The sequence below is a fragment of the Eschrichtius robustus genome, chromosome 3 (genome assembly GCF_028021215.1).
Source record: "Eschrichtius robustus isolate mEscRob2 chromosome 3, mEscRob2.pri, whole genome shotgun sequence".
NCBI lineage: Eukaryota > Metazoa > Chordata > Mammalia > Artiodactyla > Eschrichtiidae > Eschrichtius > Eschrichtius robustus.
This window is the reverse complement of record NC_090826.1, coordinates 56,692,181-56,717,017: the sequence shown is the minus strand read 5'-3', so window position 1 is coordinate 56,717,017 and position 24,837 is coordinate 56,692,181. Positions and strand designations below refer to the sequence as shown.

General features: G+C 35.4%; 1 protein-coding gene across 1 annotated transcript in view; it reads right to left on the bottom strand.

The window, feature by feature from the left end:
• Positions 1 to 24,837, bottom strand: part of LEPR (leptin receptor) — an 83,429-nt gene that overhangs the window by 8,095 nt on the left and 50,497 nt on the right. Inside the window, exons 14-18 of the mRNA XM_068538002.1 lie at positions 23,989 to 24,205; positions 22,986 to 23,168; positions 21,460 to 21,555; positions 14,687 to 14,789; positions 13,674 to 13,749 (exon numbers count right to left, since the gene is read on the bottom strand). Coding sequence (XP_068394103.1) covers positions 13,674 to 13,749; positions 14,687 to 14,789; positions 21,460 to 21,555; positions 22,986 to 23,168; positions 23,989 to 24,205 — 675 coding nt within the window. The remainder of the gene's footprint in view (positions 1 to 13,673; positions 13,750 to 14,686; positions 14,790 to 21,459; positions 21,556 to 22,985; positions 23,169 to 23,988; positions 24,206 to 24,837) is intronic.

The window sequence follows — 24,837 nt, the reverse complement described above, 5'->3', positions numbered from 1 at the left end:
AAATCTTGGAAATAGAAGGGAGAAAATACAAGAAACGTTTAACAAGGACCTGGAAGAACTAAAGAGCAAACAAACAATGATGAACAACACAATAAATGAAAACAAAATTCTCTAGAAGGAATCAATAGCAGAATAACTGAGGCAAAAGAAGGGATAAGTGACCTGGAAGATAAAATAGTGGAAATAACTACTGCAGAGCAGAATAAAGAAAACAGAATGAAAAGAATTGAGGGCAGTCTCAGAGACCTCTGGGACAACATTAAATGCACCAACATTCGAATGATAGGAGTCCCAGAAGAAGAAGAGAAAAGGAAAGGGACTGAGAAAATATTTGAAGAGATTATAGTTGAAAACTTCCCTAATATGGGTAAGGAAATAGTTAATCAAGTCCAGGAAGCACAGACAGTCCCATACAGGATAAATGCAAGGAGAAACACTCCAAGACACATATTAATCAAACTATCAAAAATTAAATACAAAGAAAAAATATTAAAAGCAACAAGGAAAAAACAACAAATAACACATAAGGGAATCCCCAGAAAGTTAAGAGCTGACCTTTCAGCAGAAACTCTGGAAGCCAGAAGGGAATAGCAGGACATATTTAAAGTGATGAAACGGAAAAACCTACAACAAAGATTACTCTACCCAGCAAGGATCAGATACAACGGAGAAATTAAAACCTTTACAGACAAGCAAAAGCTAACAGAATTCAGCACCACCAAACCAGCTTTACAACAAATGCTAAAGGAACTTCTCTAGGCAGGAAACACAAGAGAAGGAAAAGACCTACAATAACAAACCCCAAACAATTAAGAAAATGGTCATAGGAACATACATATCGATAATTACCCTAAATGTAAATGGATTAAATGCTCCCACCAAAAGACATAGACTGGCTGAATTTATACAAAAACAAGACCTGTATATATGCTGTCTAAAAGAGACCCGCTGCAGACATAGGGACACATACAGACTGAAAGTGAGGGGATGGAAAAAGATATTCCATGCAAATGGAAATCAAAAGAAAGCTGAAGTAGCAAGTCTCATATCAGACAAAATAGACTTTGAAAGAAAGACTATTACAAAAGACAAAGAAGGACACTACATATTGATCAAGGGACCAATCCAAGAAGAAGACATAACAATTGTAAATATGTATGCACCCAACATAGGAGCACCTCAGTACATAAGGCAAATGCTAACAGCCATAAAAGGGGAAATCGACAGTAACACAATCATAGTAGGGGACTTTAACACCTCACTTTCACCAATGGACAGATCATCCAAAATGAAAATAAATAAGGAAATATGAGCTTTAAATGATACACTAAACAAGATGGTCTTAGTTGATATTTATAGGATGTTCCATTCAAAAACAACAGAATACACTTTCTTCTCAACTGCTCATGGAACATTCTCCAGGATAGATCATATCTTGGGTCTCAAATCAAGCCTTGGTAAATTTAAGAAAATTGAAATCATATCAAGTATCTTTTCCGACCACAATGCTATGAGACTAGATATCAATTACAGGAAAAAATCTGTAAAAAATACAAAAACATGGAGGCCAAACAATACACTACTAAATAACCAAGAGATCACTGAAGAAATCAAAGAGGAAACCAAACAATACCTAGAAACAGATGACAATGAAAACACGATGACCCAAAATCTATGGGGTGGAGAAAAACAGTTCTAAGAGGGAAGTTTATAGCAATACAATCCTACCTCAAGAAACAACAAACATCTCAAATAAACAACCTAACCTTACATCCAAGAGAAAGAAGAACAAAAAACCCCCAAAGTCAGCAGAAGGAAAGAAATCATAAAGATCAGATCTGAAATAAATGAAAAAGAAATGAAGGAAATGATAGCAAAGATCAATGAAACTAAAAGCTGGTTCTTTGAGAAGATAAACAAAATTGATAAACCATTAGCCAGACTCATCAAGAAAAAAAGGGATAAGACTCAAATCAACAGAATCAGAAATGAAAAAGGAGAAACAACAACCAACACTGCAGGAACACAAAGGATTATGAGAGATTACTACAAGCAACTATATGCCAATAAAATGGATAACCTGGAAGAAATGGACAAATTCTTAGAAAAGCACAACCTTCCGAGACTGAACCAGGAAGAAATAGAAAATATAAACAGACTAATGACAAGCACTGAAATTGAGACTGTGATTAAAAATCTTCCAACAAACAAAAGCCCAGGACCAGATGGCTTCACAGGCGAATTCTATCAAACATTTAGACAAGAGCTAACACTAATCCTTCTCAAACTCTTCCAAAATATAGCAGAGGGAGGAACACTCTCAAACTCATTCTACGAGGCCACCATCACCCTGATACCAAAACCAAAGATGTCACAAAGAAAGAAAACTACAGGCCAATATCACTGATGAACATAAATGCAAAAATCCTCAACAAAATACTAGCAAAGAGACTCCAACAGCACATTAAAAGGATCATACACCATGATCAAGTGGGGTTTATTCCAGGAATGCAAGGATTCTTCAATATATGCAAATCAATCAACGTGATACACCATATTAACAAATTGAAGGAGAAAAACCATATGATCATCTCAATAGATGCAGAGAAAGCTTTTGACAAAATTCAACACCCATTTATGACAAAAACCCTCCAGAAAGTAGGCATAGAGGGAGCTTACCTCAACATAATAAAGGTCATATATGACAAACCTACAGCCAACATTGTTCTCAATCATGAAAAACTGAAAGCATTTCCTCTAAGATAAGGAACAAGACAAGGTTGCCCACTCTCACCACTATTATTCAACATAGTTTTGGAAGTTTTAGCCACAGCAATCACAGAAGAAAAAGAAATAAAAGTAATCCAAATTGGAAAGGAAGAAAGAAAGCTGTCACTGTTTGCAGATGACATGATACTATACATAGAGAATCCTAAAGATGCTACCAGAAAACTACTAGAGCTAATCAATGAATTTGGTAAAGGAGCAGGATACAAAATTAATGCACAGAAATCTCTTGCATTCCTATACACTAATGATGAAAAATCTGAAAGTGAAATTAAGAAAACACTCCCATTTACCATTGCAACAAGAAGAATAAAATACCTAGGAATAAACTTACCTAAGGAGACAAAAGACCTGTATGCAGAAAACTATAAGACACTGATGAAATAAATTAAAGATGATACAAACAGATGGAGAGATATACCATGTTCTTGGATTGGAAGAATCAACATTGTGAAAATGACTCTACTACCCAAAGCAATCTACAGATTCAATGCAATCCCTATCAAACTACCAATGGCATTTTTCACAGAACTAGAACAAAAAATTTCACAATTTGTATGGAAACACAAAAGACCCTGAATAGCCAAAGCAATCTTGAGAAAGAAAAACGGAGCTGGAGGAATCAGGCTCCCTGACTTCAGACTATACTACAAAGCTACAGTAATCAAGACAGTATGGTACTGGCACAAAAACAGAAATATAGATCAATGGAACAGGATAGAAAGCCCAGAGATAAACCCACGCACATATGGTCACCTTATTTTTGATAAAGGAGACAAGAATATATAATGGAGAAAAGACAGCCTCTTCAATAAGTGGTGCTGGGAAAACTGGAGAGCTACATGTAAAAGAATGAAATTAGAACACTCCCTAACACCGTACACAAAAATAAACTCAAAATGGAGTAAAGACCTCGATGTAAGGCCAGACACTATCAAACTCTTAGAGGAAAACATAGGCAGAACACTCTATGACATAAATCACAGCAAGATCCTTTTTGACCCCCCTCCTAGTGTAATGGAAATAAAAACAAAAATAAACATATGGGACTTAATGAAACTTAAAAGCTTTCGCACAGCAAAGGAAACCATAAACAAGACGAAAAGACAACCCTCAGAATGGGAGAAAATATTTGCAAATGAAGCAACTGACAAAGGATTAATCTCCAAAATTTACAAGCAGCCCATGCAGCTCAATATCAAAAGAACACACAACCCAATCCAAAAATGGGCAGAAGACCTAAATAGACATTTCTCCAAAGAAGATATACAGAAACCCAACAAACACATGAAAGAATGCTCAACATCACTAATCATGAGAGAAATGCAAATCAAAACTACCATGAGGTATCACCTCACACCAGTCAGAATGGCCATCATCAAAAAATCTACAAACAATAAGTGCTGGAGAGGGTTTGGAGAAAAGGGAACCTTCTTGCACTGTTGGTAGGAAGGTAAATTGATACAGCCACTATGGAGAACAATATGGAGGTTCCTTAAAAAACTAAAAATAGAACTACCATACAAACCAGCAATCCCACTACTGGGCCTATACTCTGAGAAAACCATAATTCAAAAAGAGTCACGTACCACAATGTTCATTGCAGCTCTATTCACAATAGCCAGGACACGGAAGCAACCTAAGTGTCCATCGACAGACGAATGGATAAAGAAGATGTGGTACATATATACAATGGAATATTACTCAGCCATAAAAAGAAACGAAACTGAGTTATTTGTAGTGAAGTGGATGGACCTAGAGTCTGTCATATAGAGTGAAGTAAGTCAGAAAGAGAAAAACAAATACCGTTTGCTAACACATATATATGGAATGTAAAAAAAAAAAAAAAAAAAAAGGTTCTGAAGAACCTAGGGGCAGGACAGGAATAAAGACGCCGATGTAGAGAACGGTCTTGAGGACACAGAGAGGGGGAAGGATAAGCTGGGACAAAGTCAGAGATTGGCATGGACTTATATACACTATCAAATGTAAAATAGACAGCTAGTGGGAGACAGCCGCATGGCACAGGGAGATCAGCTCAGTTCTTTGTGACTGCCTGGAGGGGTGGGATAGGGAGCGTGGCGGGGAGACGCAGGAAGGGGGAGATATGGGGATGTGTGTGTATGTATAGCTGATTCACTTTGTTATAGAGCAGAAACTAGAACACCATTGTAAAGCAATTATACTCCAATAAAGACGTTAAATAAATAAATACAAAAAAAAAAAAGGAAATTATCTGGGGAGGAATCTAGCAGCTGTGAGGTACTGGTGTCTACGACCATATCTCTCCTCATCTAGCCAGAGCCCTGTCTACCCATTTAGGCCAACAATCCCTGCTTAGGTGCATTATGCTCTCCCAGTCAGCCTGTCTATTATTTTATTCTTAAACATGAAAGAAAAACAAAGGATTTCCAGATATTTGGGGAAATTGTGAGATTAAAAAAAATAAAGCCAAGATAAATAGGAGGAGAACATGATCCTAGCAGAAATAGAGAATTCAGGGAATAGAAGAAAAGAGAATTTCTAAAACAAACAATGATCCTCTAAATTGGTATTTCTAGTAAGACTTAAGAAAATATTGCATGCATAAAACCAGAACAGAATACAATGAAAATGAATACTTGGAAATTTACAAATATAAATAGCAAATAAATGTTTAATAGAAGCACTGAAAAAACAGGGTATGGCAAGGTCTCAAACGTAAAACAAAAAGACAAAGAAACAGAACATATTAGAGAAGTGATAAGAAATATAGAAGATCTATGCAGAGGGTTCAACATCCATCTAATACAGATTTTAGAAAGACATCCAAAAAAATAAGAGGAGAGGAAGTTATCAAAGAAATAATTGCTTAGAGTTGACAGGAGACATGGAATCAAAAGTGTCTTCAAATGAGGACAAAGTTACATAAAAAAGAATCTCCCTAAATAGATTTAGACCTATCTCTAAAATTTTAGAACATCAATAATGTGGAGATATTTTAAAAGTCAGAAATCTGCAAGTAACCAGTGAGGAGTAAAAATCAGAATGGCCTCTGACTTTTCAGAAGTGATACTGATGCTAGATGATAAGGCAGGAATTGTCTCAAAGTTTTATTGGAAAGGCTCATCGACCTGGAAATTGATATTCCACCAAACTATCAAGCAAGGAAGGCACAAATAAAAAGAATTTCAGGCATGCACAGACTCCACTTACACAATATTTCCGGGCAGGTCATTTAAGGAATTAGTTAATCAATAAGGAGGAAGGGGAAAAAAATCTAGAAAACAGTATGCATTAGGAACCAGTTAAGGGAAAATTCAGAGTGATGGCTTGCAGTAATTTTAGGAAAGGCCTAATCCAGATTGCAGTAGGAGGATAAAGGGTTTCCTGGACAGGGTGCCCTGGGAACAGGTCTCAGTGAAGAAGCTTATATAATAGCAGCGCACAGAAGGTTAAAAATTTTTTTTCTTTAAGAAGCAATTAGAGCTTTTGCACAGCAAAGGAAACCATAAACAAGACGAAAAGACAACCCTCAGAATGGGAGAAAATATTTGCAAATGAATCAACGGACAAAGGATTAATCTCCAAAATATATAAACAGCTCATTCAGCTCAATATTAAAGAAACAAACACCCCAATCCAAAAATGGGCAGAAGACCTAAATAGACATTTCTCCAAAGAAGACATACAGACGGCCACGAAGCACATGAAAAGATGCTCAACATCACTAATTATTAGAGAAATGCAAATCAAAACTACAATGAGGTATCACCTCACTCCTGTTAGAATGGGCATCATCAGAAAATCTACAAACAACAAATGCTGGAGAGGGTGTGGAGAAAAGGGAAACCTCTTGCACTGTTGGTGGGAATGTAAATTGATACAGCCACTATGGAGAAAAATATGGAGGTTCCTTAAAAAACTAAAAATAGAATTACCATATGACCCAGCAATCCCACTACTGGGCATATACCCAGAGAAAACCATAATTCAAAAAGACACATGCAGCCGAATGTTCATTGCAGCACTATTTACAATAGCCAGGTCATGGAAGCAACCTAAATGCCCATCAACAGACGAATGGATAAAGAAGTTGTGGTACATATATACAATGGAATATTACTCAGCCATAAAAAGGAACGAAATTGAGTCATTTGTTGAGACGTGGATGGATCTAGAGACTGTCATACAGAGTGAAGTAAGTCAGAAAGAGAAAAACAAATATCGTATATTAATGCATGTATGTGGAACCTAGAAAAATGGTACAGATGAGCCAGTTTGCAGGGCAGAAGTTGAGACACAGATGTAGAGAATGGACATATGGACACCAAGGGGGGAAAACTGCAGTGGGGTGGGGATGGTGGTGTGCTGAACTGGGTGATTGGGATTGACATGTATACACTGATGTGTATAAAATTGATGCCTAATAAGAACCTGCAGTATAAAAAAACAAACAAAACAAAACAAAAAAAAAAGAAGCAATTAGAAACTCCAGAAAAAGCAAAACAAACACAAAACATAAAAACTAAAAATGAAGCCAACTAAAATTTGGCACAATTTAAATCAACAGGGTGGAATATTTCTAAAATTTTTTTAAAAAACATTCTCCTGTGACACTGGAACCACCAAAAAGTGTGGTAATATAACCACATATTACTTGCTTCTGCAAGGAAAAATATTTACATACTCATAACAGTGCAAATGCAGTTTATTGGGTTTTTTATTTTTTAAAATGAACCCATAGACAAATTATAGCACGGAACATGTTATCAACCCTGACTTAAGTAAAAGTGTAAAGTTACCGTTGACAGAGATTGGGAAGTGGAGGGAGAAATGGAGGGAAGGGTAAGAGTGCTAATGTGTTTATTTTATTAAAAAGAAAAATGGGGGAAGGGGAGCTCCAAGAAACAGTCTCTATTTCATGGAACAAGAAATGGAGTTTAAGAAGATTCTTCTGAGGTTGCAGAGTGATTACTGAAGGAATTGAAAAAAGTGACAAACTATATATGGTAGGAGCATGGGGAAAGAAGGGGAGAAAAAGTGTGTGTATAAGTAAATCCTCATTATAGCCAGAAATCAGTAAATAATGTCTACATTTCATAATGCCATAAGCATATTATTTTTAGAAATATAAAGGTGACCTGCCAGAAAAATTAAAAGCAAACCAGTTTAAAGTAATGGCACTTGGGAAGCAAGACTAAAGGTAGAGAAGGGTGCAGAAGAGACTATACTGCCCAATAAATGTTTTTCCACACTATTTCACTATTAAACCATGCACACTAGGCATACCGTAATGCAAAATAAGTTTTTAAAATAATGGGACATATCAAGGAATATATTCCCAGAGAACAAAGAAACATATACAACCATGTGTCCTGTAGCATTGTTTGTAGTAAATACAAAAGAGTTTTCTATCCATCAGCAAGGGAATGGATATATGAATCGTGGTATATATACATAGGATGACATATTATGGATCAAATGATTAAACTAAATGAACTATATCAACATGAAGATATCTCAAAAAGAATGCTGAGAAAATAATAATTTTTGAATGATATGGGAGATGTATTAACATTAACAATAACCAAATGTATTATTGTTAATTGGTCATGGATACATACATGCAGGTGTAAGAAAAAAGGTGTTGTATAAAAGCATGAACTAGACAAATACATACTATATTCTTGAAAGTATTCTTCCCTAGGAAGGGAAGGAGAGACCAAAACTAGTAAGGGCAACAAGCAGGACAAACTTTATCTATAATTTTTATTAATAAAAAAAAATACGAGGCAAATATGAGAAAATTTTAAGATATTGTGTTAGTACACAGATGTTTTTATATTACTCCATTTTATGTACTTATATTGTCTTAAAATAATTTTAAAGGGTAAAAGGAAATGGAACATACAAAAGAAAGAAAATCAAGGGGAAATTATATAAGAGAATTTTCATCACATGTGGTATCATCCCATGCTGACATGTTGTTTTAAACAAATGTGGGTTTTTTGGGAAATACCTCAAAATACTGGCTTTTTTCATCTTTGATTTGAATACTTACAGGTTTAGTATGGATTTTGATTTACTATAAAGGGAAGGAGAATGATAGCTTAAAAAGTGGAAGAAATTAATTAATTAATTTTAGGGGACATTTTAGAAATCAGGTTTATTGTCTAGAAATTACAGGTATAGATAAAAATCAATGTTCAGAAAGATCTGAATTTGAAGAACAAATTAAGGGAAATAGTTTATACAAAAATTATTACCTCCTTTTAAACAATACTGTATTTGAATTGTTTTTAAAAACAATGGGCTCCCATAGTCTGTTTGCTTTGCAAAGCGTTGTGGGTTTTTTGTTTGTTTCCTTTTGTTTTAGAATTGGAAATCTCAAATTTTGCTTATCCATTTCATCATTTGATGGATATTTGGGTTGTTTCCATGTTTTGACCATTATGAACACTGTTGCTATGAACATTCATATAAAAGCTTCTGTGTAGATATATGACTTCATTTCTATTGGATATATACCTAGCAGTGGATTGCTGGGTCATATGGTAATTCTATGTTTAACTGTTGGAGAACTGTCAGACTATTTTCCAAAAGCGCTGCACCATTTTCACATTCCCATCAGCAGTGTAGGAGAGTTCCAATTTCCCCACATTCTCACCAACACTTATTATCTGTCGTTTTTATTATAGCCATCCTAGCTAGTGTAAAGTGCTATCTTGTGTTTTTGGTTTGCATTTCCCTAATCGCGAATGATGTTGAGCATCTATATATTCATTTGTGCTTATGGCTATTGGTACATCTTCTTTGCAGAAATGTCTATTCAGATCCTTTGCCAATTTTTTTGCGTGTTGATATGCGTAACATAAAATTTACCATTTCAACTATTTTTAAGTGTACAATTTAGGGGCATTAAGTACATTAAGCAATACATTGTTAATATGGAATTGATGGCTAGGGTATCAATGTGAGGTCCAAATGATGGACCTGAGTTTAACCAAGATTTTCACACCTAAGAAAAAAGGTGCTGTATAAAAGCATGAACTAGACAAATACATACTATATTCTTGAAAGTGGGTGCCCTATGGATGATCAAGACAAGCTACTGAACCACTCTATGCCTCAGTTTTGTCATCAGAAAATATAAGGCTATTAGGTCTATGAGAGAATTAAATAAAATAATATGAATATGAAAGTATGGAGCAGATAGTAAATTTGTCTTGCCCTCTTTAGAAATATAATGTGAATTATACTATATTATTTTCCCCTAAAAAGATATACTTTAGTTATTTAGGAGATTAAAGTAGAAGATGAAATTTTAAGAAGTTATTGAATTTTAGAAGATTAGATTTTTATCATTAGTAAAACCTTTGAAATTATATTCTTCTTTACTCTTCAAATATTCCTAAAACTGATTTATTCCTAATTGTGTACCTGTTAAGCCCTAGTAATAAACTAAGCATCTTGAAGGCTAGTTATGCTTTAATAATATCTTAACAAGATTATGAAGTCTAACACTGGCAGAAGTAAAAAAAAAAAAAAAAATCAGTCTTACAAATAAGGACATTCACACCTACTGTACTTAAAAAATTCTTCACACTTCCTCAGTTTACCAGAACCTGGGGAAATGTGATGATATTTCCGTCTATTGTATATGTCTGCCGGATGATCTGCTGTGGCATTACACTCCTCCTCAGGGAGCTCAGCGGGGTAGCACATAGGCTAAAAACAGTCACTGACTGAACCTACATCCACCAAGTGGTTCCTTTGTGTCGGGCATTTTCTGGAAAAGGGAAAAGCCATTTGGTTCAGGTTCGAACTGCATTTTGCTGAGGTGGGCCTAATCATTTCCCTGCCCTGGTAAACACTTAGAAACCATTTTCCTGGTGGTTCATAGAGAGATTTCAGAGATTAACATATTGAAGACAGAATGTTTTAGCTTCTCTGAAAGAGACAGTAAGATGGTTATTCCCTGCATTTATACGTACTGACATGGTGAAGCTTTTAAATTTTTATTTAGATCTTTTAGACAAAACTCCTCTCACATTAAAAGAAGAAAAAAACCCAATATTTATGAAAAATAATCTTCTCCTTACTCTTTGTCTTTTAATCTCCCTGCTTTCAGCTTGCAAATGTGCTAAGGTACTTCCTACCACAGGGCTTTGTATTCACGGGTGGACTTGCCTGGGCTCTAACCTCCACCACAAATCCTAGTTAATGACTACTCATCTTCCAGATCTCAGCTCACCTGTCGCTTTCCTAGCTTCACCAGCTCACCCCTGTCCCACACACGACACTCAGCACACTGGGCCCCTTTCTTTCACAACACGTAGTTTATCATTATTACTGTCTGTAATATTATCATAATATATATTACATATAACACATATAATGTATATTATTTATTTCAGTTATAAATTGATTAATGCTTATCTTCCCCATAGACTGCACACTCCAAGAGTTCCTGTTTTCTGACCATTTTAACCCCAAGGCCTAGCATAGTGACTGGCATAGGATAACTATTCAATGGCATAGGATAACTAATGACTGGCATAGGATAACTATTCTGCTTTCAACCAAGTCACTCCTCTATGACCTCACTGTCTTACTGCCTAGATGGTAAGGAGAATCTCTTACAAATTGTTTTCCCAGAGCCTAGCAACATCCTAGACTTACATGTAAATACTTATTCTCATTTTGTGCTTGCTGAATGAATGAATGAATGAATGACAAACAAATACATATGGCTGAAATATCACTATCACTACAATAAACGTCACTGTAAGAATTCATAATGGAAGAGAAAGAAGAGGAATAAATACTTTACTAATTGAAAAAACCATCAGCTCTGCTTTAATGAAAGGAGACTCCGTGGCTTACAGTGAGTAAGGGCATAGCTGAGAAGTGTATGGGTGTGGGGCTGGTTAGATTCAGGCTAAGTGAAGTTTCTATAACGAGAATGACCATATGTAAAACTACACTGCTACCATGTCTGAAGATATGGCACTGTCTCTTCCGCTGAAAGATTACAGTTTAAATGTCTGCATTATTTTGCCCACATTATTACATATCTGTTCACTCATTCATTCACTGGTAAACTGTAGAGCAGTGTTTTCTAACTGCAAATCATATCCGTTAGTATGTGAATGAATGTAGAGTGTTTTAACCAGTATTTTTGAAATGAAACAGAATTTTGAAAACAGACGGTGTTGCAAATAGTAAAACTGTTTTGAGCATCTTTTCTTTCAGTTTTGCATGTTATCTACATCTACTCATTTACTAGGTTGCAAGGTAAAGCATTTTCCTCACTGTGGGTCATGGTCAAAAAAAAAAAAAAAATTGAAAGCCAGAGAGAACACTTACTAATAGAACAGCCTCCAAAGTCAGACAAATTAGAAAACTAAGCCAGACTCTAAAACAAGTTACCTAACCATTATAAGCTTTAGGTTTTTTCTTCTATAAAATGGAGATTATAATACTTATCCCACAGGGTAACTGAAAGAATAACATAAAACATGTAAATATGTAAAATAATGATAACTAATATTTGTTGAGACAATACTGTTAGAAGTACTATCTTCTTTAGTCCCCCAAACAACCCAATGAGGTAAGTTCTATTAAACCTCATTTTACAGGAGAGGAAACAGAGATAGATACTGAGAATTGAAGTAAAAATCTTAATGAGTGTAAGAATATGTATCTCAGTGATTTGCACATAAATAAATGGAGATTATTATAAGATATCAGCAAGTCATTAATAAATCCTGACTTTAGTACTTTGCATTTAGCAGGAGGAGCTCAACAATAGTTGTGATTGGTAAAACACAGCCCTTGAACTCGGAACACTCTTCACAATAAAAAATAAAATGCTCCAGGAACTTAAAGGGGGCAGAAATTCTTCTGAACTACGTTTGTTCACAAAAGGCTTGGGGAAAGAAGAGCTTAGAGCAAGGTCTTCATTGACGTGGAAGGGTCTGTAGAGGTGAGGAGAATAGTATAGGCATGACTAAGGCCCACGGACAGAAAAAATGAAATCTGTAGGTTGATAACAGATTGTAGAGAGAAGTCATTGAGTACTTGATCTTGTAACTAAAAGAAAACCACTGAAGACTTGTAACAGTGACTAATGATGACACAATTATTGAGACTGCATAATAACCTCCATATGATTATTGTTCAAAACAGCATGAAGATATTTTGCCATGAAAATTGAACTCTATTTTCCCAATTTTATGGGTGGAAAACCAACCTTGTTTCAAGGGAAATTATGGGAATTAATGATACATTTGTTAAAATCTAGAGTTTTCTGAGAAATTCTATTATAAAGTGCAAATTATTTTATTAGAGTTGACTAATTGTTTCATAAAGTAGCTTGAAAGGAACTATCTTCATAAATGTAAGTTTTATTATGATAATTGCATTTTTCAGATTGCAGTATTTGAGGAAAGGATTATTTATATAGTTTTTAATTGATTTAAGTAATTATGGAGATAATTACAAGGGTTAAAAAATATTGATTTCAGCCTTTTCCTAAGGACAACCAATTTATACCAAAAAAGTATATACAAATATTTGTTCTCCACCAGATTTGACTCTAATATTCTAATATTTATTTTATTATATACTGTGACAACGAAGAAAGATATGTATTTGTTAACTCAGATGATAAACTACCTATTGAATTTTTTTGTCCTGGTTTCAAATCCTTGCATCTTGCTATTCTTGAAAACAAATAACAGATTTAAATAGACTCATATTAAGATGAATTGAATAAAATAAGATTTAAACCTTATCCTTAAAATGTTTTAAACCTTAAAAATGTTTGAAGCTCTAGAAGGCATATAACATCTAAAATGCGATCTTATATATTCTGGGGTTTAAAAAACTGAAAAAGGGACCTTCTGAAAATTAAGTCCTTGTGCCCAGGAACAATTCTTGGGGTTTGGAACATCTTCCCAAAACAGCTTTTTCATCCTACAAAAGATAAACAAGGCATTAGAAGTAAAGAAAAACATTCACATTGAAAATGTTAATAGTTAATAAATGTACAAACTGGAAATTTATCTACCAGACTGGTTATGCCTCAGTAGGATCAGATTCACTTTCACATGCTCTACCATGAAGATCTCCGCCAACTTTCTGTCTAGACCAAAGTTAATGATCACTATAATAAACATAGCCAACTCTTATTGAAAACTGTTTGCCAGGTACTGTGCTAAATGCTTTGCACAGGTTTTTCTCAGAGAAAATTAAATATTAAATATGGTCATCAATTGAGTTTCAGAAACAATTCTACTGGATATGGCCTGATCAGCTCACTTGTCTGAAAGGTAAATTCAGATTGTAAAATCACTTTTCCCTCTTCAGTGCTAGAAGACAAAATTTTCTGTAGAGATTTGGCATGTGTGAAATAACCTCAATGGTCCGGACCTCTCAGCACAGAGTAATGGGGCACCCAAAGAACCATCCAAGAAATTCAAGGCCATTTGCCAAACCAAACAGAATGGGGCCACTCAGCGCTGACGTTTAAAAAGCAAAATGCCTACTGACCATAAGTGAACTGACGGCTTCAGATAAATGTTCACCACTAAAAGTTCTCAACCTAGATTGTACAACTCTGAAAGCCATTCTTCTCACCTCTAAGAACATACTGCCTAGGATTTCCTGTTATAAGCTTGTTATTTCATGAATGTATACACAGTAAAAAAAAAAAAAACAAAGTAATTTCTTCCCTGAGGCTTATGTGTACTAGCAAAACGGAGTGTGGTGTCCTGAAATCAGGCTATTTCTTTTTATGCCATCTCATTGCCATCAAATACATATAAAAATATTTAGAACACTTTAGTGTTTCTGATTTGGATTTAAAATCAAGGTTTAAATATGTTCAAGATTTTAACAACAAGTACAATACCTTTGGTGTGATATTAACAATGTTCCAAGCAATAAGATGGAAGAGGAAATAATTATTGGCACAATTACATATAGACCTGCATCATGCTGGTGTTTTTCATCATCTGAAAAAGAAAAAATTCACACAACTCTGAAGCTTGAGGAAATAACATCTTTCTGAATCAGAAATTATAATAGACTTTTTTTCTGATTTCAACATAAATCTGAATGACCTTTAAAGATATAAAAATCAGAAAGAGGAAGATAAAAGTATAGCTTTGATCACATTAATAAAATTATTATTTTGGTCAGAATTATGCTTCTTGTAATTTAGCAAAACATTTTTTCAAAAGTATTTATTTGCCAGCTCTCTCCATCTGGTCACTTTTAGGTTATGTGAGTCCAAGTGTCAATAAAAGTTGTTATGATGACTCTTTGTTTCAGCATCTGCTTTTAGAGGAGGCAACCTACAACATCCACCAACCTCTATCTTGCTCACTCCAGACACATTGACCTCCTTACTGTTTCTTGAACCAAAAAGCATGCTCACTCTTCAGGGCCTTTGCACTTGCTATCCCTTTGCTGAAATGCTCTTCCCCTTTGTTCTTGCAGGACTTTACCCAAATATCGCCTTCACAGAGAAAAAGACCATTTTTGGCCATCCTTACTAAAGCACCACATTTTAACTCTATCCCTTCATTTTACTTTTATTTTGCTTCATGCACTTATTTCTATCTGACATTATATTATACATGATTTGTTTATTGTCTGTCATTCTTATTAGAGTACTGGAGTTTAAGCTCCATTTAGGGCACAGACTTATGTTCACTGTTCAATCCCCAGTGCTTAGAACAGTGTTCAGTGTATATTTGTTGAACAATACATGAATGAAGCTTTATAATTATTTTAATTCTAAAACCAGGTGAAATGTTTCTCTCTTGAAACTTCATTATTGGGTGGCTTGGATTTGAAGACAATCTGAAAAGTAATAGCAAAATCAAAATGTTCCCACTTCAAGTACAGTAAGGTGAATCAGAAATATAAGACACCCTGTGAACTTTTTTCTATAATTATTGCTACAGTTTTACTTTTAGAAAAAGATTTCCTTTAGAAGATGATTAAGACAGCAACAGTCAGCTCTACCCACCACCAGAGCCTCCCATCGAGCCTCTTAGATAGCCTCAACCACCAGAGGGCAGACAGCAGAAGCAAGAAAAACTACAATCCAGCAGCCTGTGGACCAAAAACCACAGTTACAGAAAGATAGAGAAGATGAAAAGGCAGAGGGCTATGTACCAGATGACAAGAAAAAAACCCAGAAAAACAACTAAATGAAGTGGAGATAGGCAACCTTCCAGAAAAAGAATTCAGAATAATGATAGTGAAGATGATCCAGGACCTCGGAATAAGAATGGAGGCAAAGATTGAGAAGATGCAAGAAATGATTAAAAAAGACCTAGAAGAATTAAAGAACAAACAAACAGAGACGACCAATACAATAACTGAAATGAAAACTACACTAGAAGGAATCAATAGCAGAATAACTGAGGCAGAAGAACGGATAAGTGACCTGGAAGACAGAATGGTGGAATTCACTGCTGCGGAACAGACTAAAGAAAAAAGAATGAAAAGAAATGAAGACAGCCTAAGAGACCTCTGGGACAACATTAAACGCAACAACATTCGCATTATAGGGGTCCCAGAAGGAGAAGAGAGAGAGAAAGGACCAGAGAAAATATTTGAAGAGTTTATAGTCAAAAACTTCCCTAACATGGGAAAGGAAATAGCCACCCAAGTCCAGGAAGCACAGAGAGTCCCATACAGAATAAACCCAAGGAGAAACACGCCGAGACACATAGTAATCAAAGTGGCAAAAATTAAAGACAAAGAAAAATTATTGAAAGCAGCAAGGGAAAAACGACAAATAACATACAAGGGAACTCCCATAAGGTTAACAGCTGATTTCTCAGCAGAAACTCTGCAAGCCAGAAGGGAGTGGCATGATATACTTAAAGTGATGAAAGGGAAGAACCTACAACCAAGATTACTCTACCCGGCAAGGATCTCATTTAGATTTGATGGAGAAATCAAAAGCTTTAGAGACAAGCAAAAGCTAAGAGAATTCAGCACCACCAAACCAGCTCTACAACAAATGCTAAAGGAACTTCTCTAAGTGGGAAACACAAGAGAAGAAAAGGGCCTACAAAAACAAACCCAAAACAATTAAGAAAATGGTCATAGGAACATACATATCGATAATTACCTTAAACGTGAATGGATTAAATGCCCCAACCAAAAGACATAGACTGGCTGAATGGATACAAAAACAAGACTCCTATATATGCTGTCTACAAGAGACCCACTTTAGACCTAGGGACACATACAGACTGAAAGTGAGGGGAGGGAAAAAGATATTCCATGCAAATGGAAATCAAAAGAAAGCTGGAGTAGCTATACTCATATCAGATAAAATAGACTTTAAAATAAAGAATGTTACAAGAGACAAGGAAGGACACTACATAATGATCCAGGGATCAATCCAAGAAGAAGATATAACAATTATAAATATATATGCACCCAACATAGAAGCACCTCAATACATAAGGCAACTGCTAACAGCTATAAAAGAGGAAATCGACACTAACACAATAATAGTGGGGGACTTTAACACCTCACTTACACCAATGGACAGATCATCCAAAATGAAAATAAATAAGGAAACACAAGCTTTAAATGACACAATAGACCAGATAGATTTAATTGATATGTATAGGACATTCCATCCAAAAACAGCAGATTACACGTTCTTCTCAAGTGTGCATGGAACATTCTCCAGGATAGATCACATCTTGGGTCACAAATCAAGCCTCAGTAAATTTAAGAAAATTGAAATCATATCAAGCATCTTTTCTGACCACAACGCTATGAGATTAGAAATGAATTACAGGGAAAAAAACGTAAAAAAGACAAACACATGGAGGCTAAACAATACGTTACTAAATAACCAAGAGATCACTGAAGAAATCAAAGAGGAAATCAAAAAATACCTAGAGACAAATGACAATGAAAACACGACAACCCAAAACCTATGGGATGCAGCAAAAGCGGTTCTAAGAGGGAAGTTTATAGCTATACAAGCCTACCTAAAGAAACAAGAAAAATCTCAAGTAAACAATCTAACCTTACACCTAAAGAAACTAGAGAAAGAAGAACAAACAAAACCCAAAGTTAGCAGAAGGAAAGAAATCATAAAGATCAGAGCAGAAATAAATGAAATAGAAACAAAGAAAACAATAGCAAAGATCAATAAAACTAAAAGTTGGTTCTTTGAGAAGATAAACAAAATTGATAAGCCATTAGCCAGACTCATCAAGAAAAAGAGGGGGAGGACTCAAATCAATAAAATCAGAAATGAAAAAGGAGAAGTTACAACAGACACCGCAGAAATACAAAGCATCCTAAGAGACTACTACAAGCAACTTTATGCCAATAAAATGGACAACCTGGAAGAAATGGACAAATTCTTAGAAAGGTATAACCTTCCAAGACTGAACCAGGAAGAAACAGAAAATATGAACAGACCAATCACAAGCACTGAAATTGAAACTGTGATTAAAAATCTTCCAACAAACAAAAGTCCAGGACCAGATGGCTTCACAGGTGAATTCTATCAAACATTTAGACAAGAGCTAACACCCATCCTTCTCAAACTCTTCCAAAAAATTGCGGAGGAAGGAACACTCCCAAACTCATTCTATGAGGCCACCATCACCCTGATACCAAAACCAGACAAAGACACTACAAAAAAAGAAAATTACAGACCAATATCACTGATGAATATAGATGCAAAAATCCTCAACAAAATACTAGCAAACAGAATCCAACAACACGTTAAAAGGATCATACACCACGATCAAGTGGGATTTATCCCAGGGATGCAAGGATTCTTCAATATATGCAAATCAATCATTGTGATACACCATATTAACAAAATGAAGAATAAAAACCATATGATCATCTCAATAGATGCAGAAAAAGCTTTTGACAAAATTCAACACCCATTTCTGATAAAAACTCTCCAGAAAGTGGGCATAGAGGGAACCTACCTCAACATAATAAAGGCCATATATGACAAACCCACAGCAAACATCATTCTCAATGGTGAAAAACTGAAAGCATTTCCTCTAAGATCAGGAACGAGACAAGGATGTCCACTCTCACCACTATTATTCAACATAGTTCTGGAAGTCCTAGCCACGGCAATCAGAGAAGAAAAAGAAATAAAAGGAATACAAATTGGAAAAGAAGAAGTAAAACTGTCACTGTTTGCGGATGACATGATACTATACATAGAGAATCCTAAAACTGCCACCAGAAAACTGCTAGAGCTAATGAATGAATATGGTAAAGTTGCAGGATACAAAATGAATGCACAGAAATCTCTTGCATTCCTATACACTAATGATGAAAAATCTGAAAGAGAAATTATGGAAACACTCCCATTTACCATTGCAACAAAAAGAATAAAATACCTAGGAATGCAGGTATGCAGGTATGCAGAAAACTATAAGACACTGATGAAAGAAATTAAAGATGATACCAACAGATGGAGAGATATACCATGTTCTTGGATTGGAAGAATCAACATTGTGAAAATGAGTATACTACCCAAAGCAATCTACAGATTCAATGCAATCCCTATCAAATTACCAATGGCATTTTTTACGGAGCTAGAACAAATCATCTTAAAATTTGTATGGAGTCACAAAAGACCCCGAATAGCCAAAGCAGTCTTGAGGGAAAAAAATGGAGCTGGAGGAATCAGACTCCCTGACTTCAGACTCTACTACAAAGCTACAGTAATCAAGACAATATGGTACTGGCACAAAAACAGAAACATAGATCAATGGAACAAGATAGAAAGCCCAGAGATTAACCCACGCACCTATGGTCAACTAATCTATGACAAAGGAGGCAAAGATATACAATGGAGAAGAGACAGTCTCTTCAATAAGTGATGCTGGGAAAACTGGACAGGTACATGTAAAAGAATGAAATTAGAATACTCCCTAACAACATACACAAAAATAAACTCAAAATGGATTAGAGACCTAAATATAAGACTGGACACTATAAAACTCTTAGAGGAAAACATAGGAAGAACACTCTTCGAAATAAATCACAGCAAGATCTTTTTTGATCCACCTCCTAGAGTAATGGAAATAAAAACAAAAATAAACAAGTGGGACCTAATGAAATTTCAAAGCTTTTGCACAGCAAAGGAAACCATAAACGAGACGAAAAGACAACCCTCAGAATGGGAGGAAATATTTGCAAATGAATCAACGGACAAAGGATTAATCTCCAAAATATATAAACAGCTCATTCAGCTCAATATTAAAGAAACAAACACCCCAATCCAAAAATGGGCATTAGACCTAAATAGACATTTCTCCAAAGAAGACATACAGACGGCCACGAAGCACATGAAAAGATGCTCAACATCACTAATTATTAGAGAAATGCAAATCAAAACTACAATGAGGTATCACCTCACTCCTGTTAGAATGGGCATCATCAGAAAATCTACAAACAACAAATGCTGGAGAGGGTGTGGAGAAAAGGGAACCCTCTTGCACTGTTGGTGGGAATGTAAATTGATACAGCCACTATGGAGAACAATATGGAGGTTCCTTAAAAAACTAAAAATAGAATTACCATATGACCCAGCAATCCCACTACTGGGCATATACCCAGAGAAAACCGTAATTCAAAAAGACACATGCACCCGAATGTTCATTGCAGCACTATTTACAATAGCCAGGTCATGGAAGCAACCTAAATGCCCATCAACAGACGAATGGATAAAGAAGTTGTGGTACATATATACAATGGAATATTACTCAGCCATAAAAAGGAACGAAATTGAGTCATTTGTTGAGACGTGGATGGATCTAGAGACTGTCATACAGAGTGAAGTAAGTCAGAAAGAGAAAAACAAATATCGTATATTAATGCATGTATGTGGAACCTAGAAAAATGGTACAGATGAGCCAGTTTGCAGGGCAGAAGTTGAGACACAGATGTAGAGAATGGACATATGGACACCAAGGGGGAAAACTGCGGTGGGGTGGGGATGGTGGTGTGCTGAATTGGGCGATTGGGATTGACATGTATACACTGATGTGTATAAAATTGATGCCTAATAAGAACCTGCAGTATAAAAAAACAAACAAAACAACTAATACTAAACTTTCATTGGGTTATTTGTATGGAAATATGTTAATATAAATGTTTCAGACATTACATGAAATTTCTAAAAATCTTATATTTGTATGGAAATATGTATGGAAATATGTTAATATAAATGTTTCAGACATTTAAAAAAAAAAAAGATGATTAAAATTTAAAGACTCATAAATATGAGTCAAAACATATTGTTTGGGTAGGTGTATTTATATTAATTATACAGAAAATTAATATTTTTCCAATTAATCTTTATGATGAGGTATTTTATTGTATAGCTGGATACTTCCCTTTATTTTGTTTCCATCAACTTTTAGACTGAAATTTTTACTTACCAATACAAGAACACAATACCACACCTGATTTTTCTTCTTACCACCACCATGGAACCATGTACCCTTACTGCAGTCACGCATGAGGCATCTACATAAGACTCTGGGCTATTCCATGATTCCATCAGAAAGAAAATAATCAGATGGCAGCATTACTGCTAGCTAAGGAGGAAAGCACACATCTGTGTAAAAAGAAACTAAAAGTAAACATTTTTACCTTGGGTGAAGTTATCAATTATCTTCGGTTTCCCCACTCCCTCCATAAATATTGGGTAAAGACTGAACTGATACTTCTCGATGGGGATAAAATGATCTGAGGAGAAAAAATATTTTAAAGAGTCATTCCCACTGAATTAATATAAATGAGTGAAATCTATGTAAAAAAAATGTTAAGTGACTCTCTCTTATATTTCCATGGATGTAAAACTGATGACTTATGGGTTGAAACTGATGTATTAAAAACTGATGATTGTTACCTATGGATTGAAACTGATAATTAGGGAGTTTCAAAGACAATCTAAGCACTACCAATTCTACTGTAATGACAACAATTTCACAAATAATGTTTTAAAATCTTTCCCAAAGATAGAAGATTGCAATTTTTCAAAGGCATGTTCCAGTGATAGCTGGTTTGTTCAAGTTCAGGGTGTAGGAGTTGTTTTATTTCCCTTTCCAGGACAATACACTCTACCTCCTAAGACCAAAGCCAGCAATATTCCCTTTTCATAAGAATTTAGTTTACTCAGCCTCCCCATTCAAGGCAGCTGGGAGACTAAAGTCTCATGAAATCCCATACAAAGAAGATGGGAGTGGGGACCAGGAATTCCCTTATATATCCAGGTGTCTAGATCTATGAAGGGTGATCGTCTTCATAGCAAAGCTCAAAATGGATCTATCAGTGATCTATCATTTTTACAAATGCTAATAAGATATAAATATTATTCCACAAGAGATAAATCTCTTTGAAGCACAGAGAGTAACCACCTAGACAACAGTATAGTAATGAACTGGATTTAGTTCTCTATCAATAATTTGTTTCTATTTACCTTGATGCTAAATTCTAGGGTCTTTGCAATGAAATAGAAGTATGTGCCTTTGGGATGATGTTGTAAGTAAGAACATGGCAATCCTTAGCTTCCCTGCTTAAACCTTACTCAGGCTTGGAGACTCTAATGTGCGCTAATATTTTGCATTTTAATCACCTTGTGGGGTAACTGGTCTACTTTGGGAATATTATGCTGGCTTATGATCCTCAGACCTTCAGCCTGGCCCTCCCACTCATTGCTAGTGGCATCATAAGTTGGTACACAATTTGGGAAAACAATTTGTCAGTAGATATCAAAAGCCATTAAAATGGTTTTTAAAAAAGGTTAAGCTGGAAGCAACATAAATGTTCTCAAATAAATAAATGGTTTATGTAGATTCTTGAATAAAATGCTACACAATCATTTAAAAAATAGTTATAAGGATTGTGAACAAAATAGAAACATGCTTGTGATATATCAAAGGAACAGATCATAAGAAAAGTGGTAGATGATATGATTACAACTACATAAAATATTTAACTGGAAAAGGATCAAATGAAATAGAATTAAATGTTTGTAATAGGATGACAATTTAGGCAGCAAGATCTATCATCTACATTTTTGAAGTTTTCATTAACTGACTATGTTATTTGCATTAATAATCTGTAGCGTCATACTAATCCATAGGAGAAACTTAATTAAAGTACAGTAAGCTTACCGTGGACATAATACTTCTTAACAGAGGAAGAGATTCTAAGCCATTTAATTTCATTGTCTTCATGAAGAATTTTCCACTCAAGAATAAAATACATCAGATTGTAATCACTGGGTGATAGCATCCAGGAAAGAATTACACAACTGCTGTTTAAAGGATAAGCACTGAGTGACTGCACGATATTTACTGTGCGGAAAAGAAGGAAATTTATTTTTAAATTCAAAATTAATGAAGATCTCCTAATTGCCTTTAGGAACATATAACCTACTGAAAAGGGGAGAAGGAAGAGAAAGCAGACATTTATACAAATAAATAAAGCAGACATTTACACATGGCAATTATTTTTGTATCACAAGAGTCATATAAGCAGAGAGGTGTGGGAATATATGCTATGAGGAGAAATAAGATTCTACCTAAAATCCAAAAAAGAGATTTTTGGATATGGTCAAAAGGTGTTCTCTACTGTAATACTGTACAAGCCTATTAATCATTCTAATTCCCTCCAAATCTTCTCTTCCGCTGAGGGAGTCGTGCTTTCAAAGCACAAATCTGATCATTTTAACACCTTCTCCACAGAGTCCCACTTAAAAGCCTCCAGACTTCCGCATGTGAGAACAAAATTCCTATCATGCCTACAATTCCCTGAGGGCCATGCCTCAGAGTCTCTGTCGGCCTTTCTGGACGTTTTTTGCACCAGCGCCAACCTGGTCTTCCTTCATATCCTCTCCTGGACCACAGGACTTTTGGTCAGATTTTTCCTCTCGGGGGAGCGCTTCCCCCGACCTTCTGGGGAAGTTTAATTCCTCTACTGTATCGTCAAGAAAGCTTCTCTGACCCTCAATACCAGGTTAGGCTCCTATTTTCTTCTCTTTTATAAAATCATACTCCTTTCCTGGGAACACTCGTCCCAGTTTGTAAATAGGCATTAACTTGCATGATTATTTGATTAATGTCTGTCTCATCCATTGGACTCTGTGAATGCAAAGTGAGGTGTACCTTTTCTTACCTTTGCTCATGGGCCATGAGAATGTTAAATTAAAATTTGCAGAAGAAGCACCAATTGAATTGATGGCCAGAACGGTAACAGAGTGTGCTTGCTCTGTCCAAAGGAAAGTGAATTTAGTGTGATTTCCTACATCTTCTGACCATGTTCCATTGAGGGAAGTATGATGTTTCACCACGTATCTTCTCACACTGCACAACGAGTCATTTTTCATCAGGGGCTGCGGTAAACATAAAAGTTGATTAGCTCAAGGGCTACAGTGCTTTTTATACTGACTGAGCTCATGGAACTCCTATTAAACATTTCCCATTGGTAAGCAGGGGTCAGGCCAGAGCAAGCACTGCTGAATTCAAGGCTGAGGTATGGGGCTCTGACCACAGTCTCCCTGAAGCCGTCTGGGTGGCTATGGAGCATGGGAAACTTATCTCCCCCTTTTTGTTTTTTTTTTTAAGACTCAAAGGCTAAATCATTTGAAGATAATGAAGTATGGATACAAATAGGACACTTTTCTACCTGGAAGTTTCACTCTAATTCTAGAGAAAAGAAAGACTGAAAGAGAGTTGAGAGTTTCTTCATCTAAAAAGCAAAAGAGGAATAACCCTCTGTTTTCATAAAGCAACAACCAGAGAGAGTTGAAAAGATATTAATCATCACTTCTATTAATCCTGGTAAGACTGGTCACTCATTTTTTTTCTTCCCTTGATATGCTGCCCCTTCCAGTAACAGAGGCTATCAGGACAGTGTACATGGAACCCTAGAATTTGTGCCTTCAGTTAAAAAAAAATCATACCAGGTCACTGATGATTCAGTGTAAACTATATAATTAGTCCAATTGTATTCATCCATTCTACA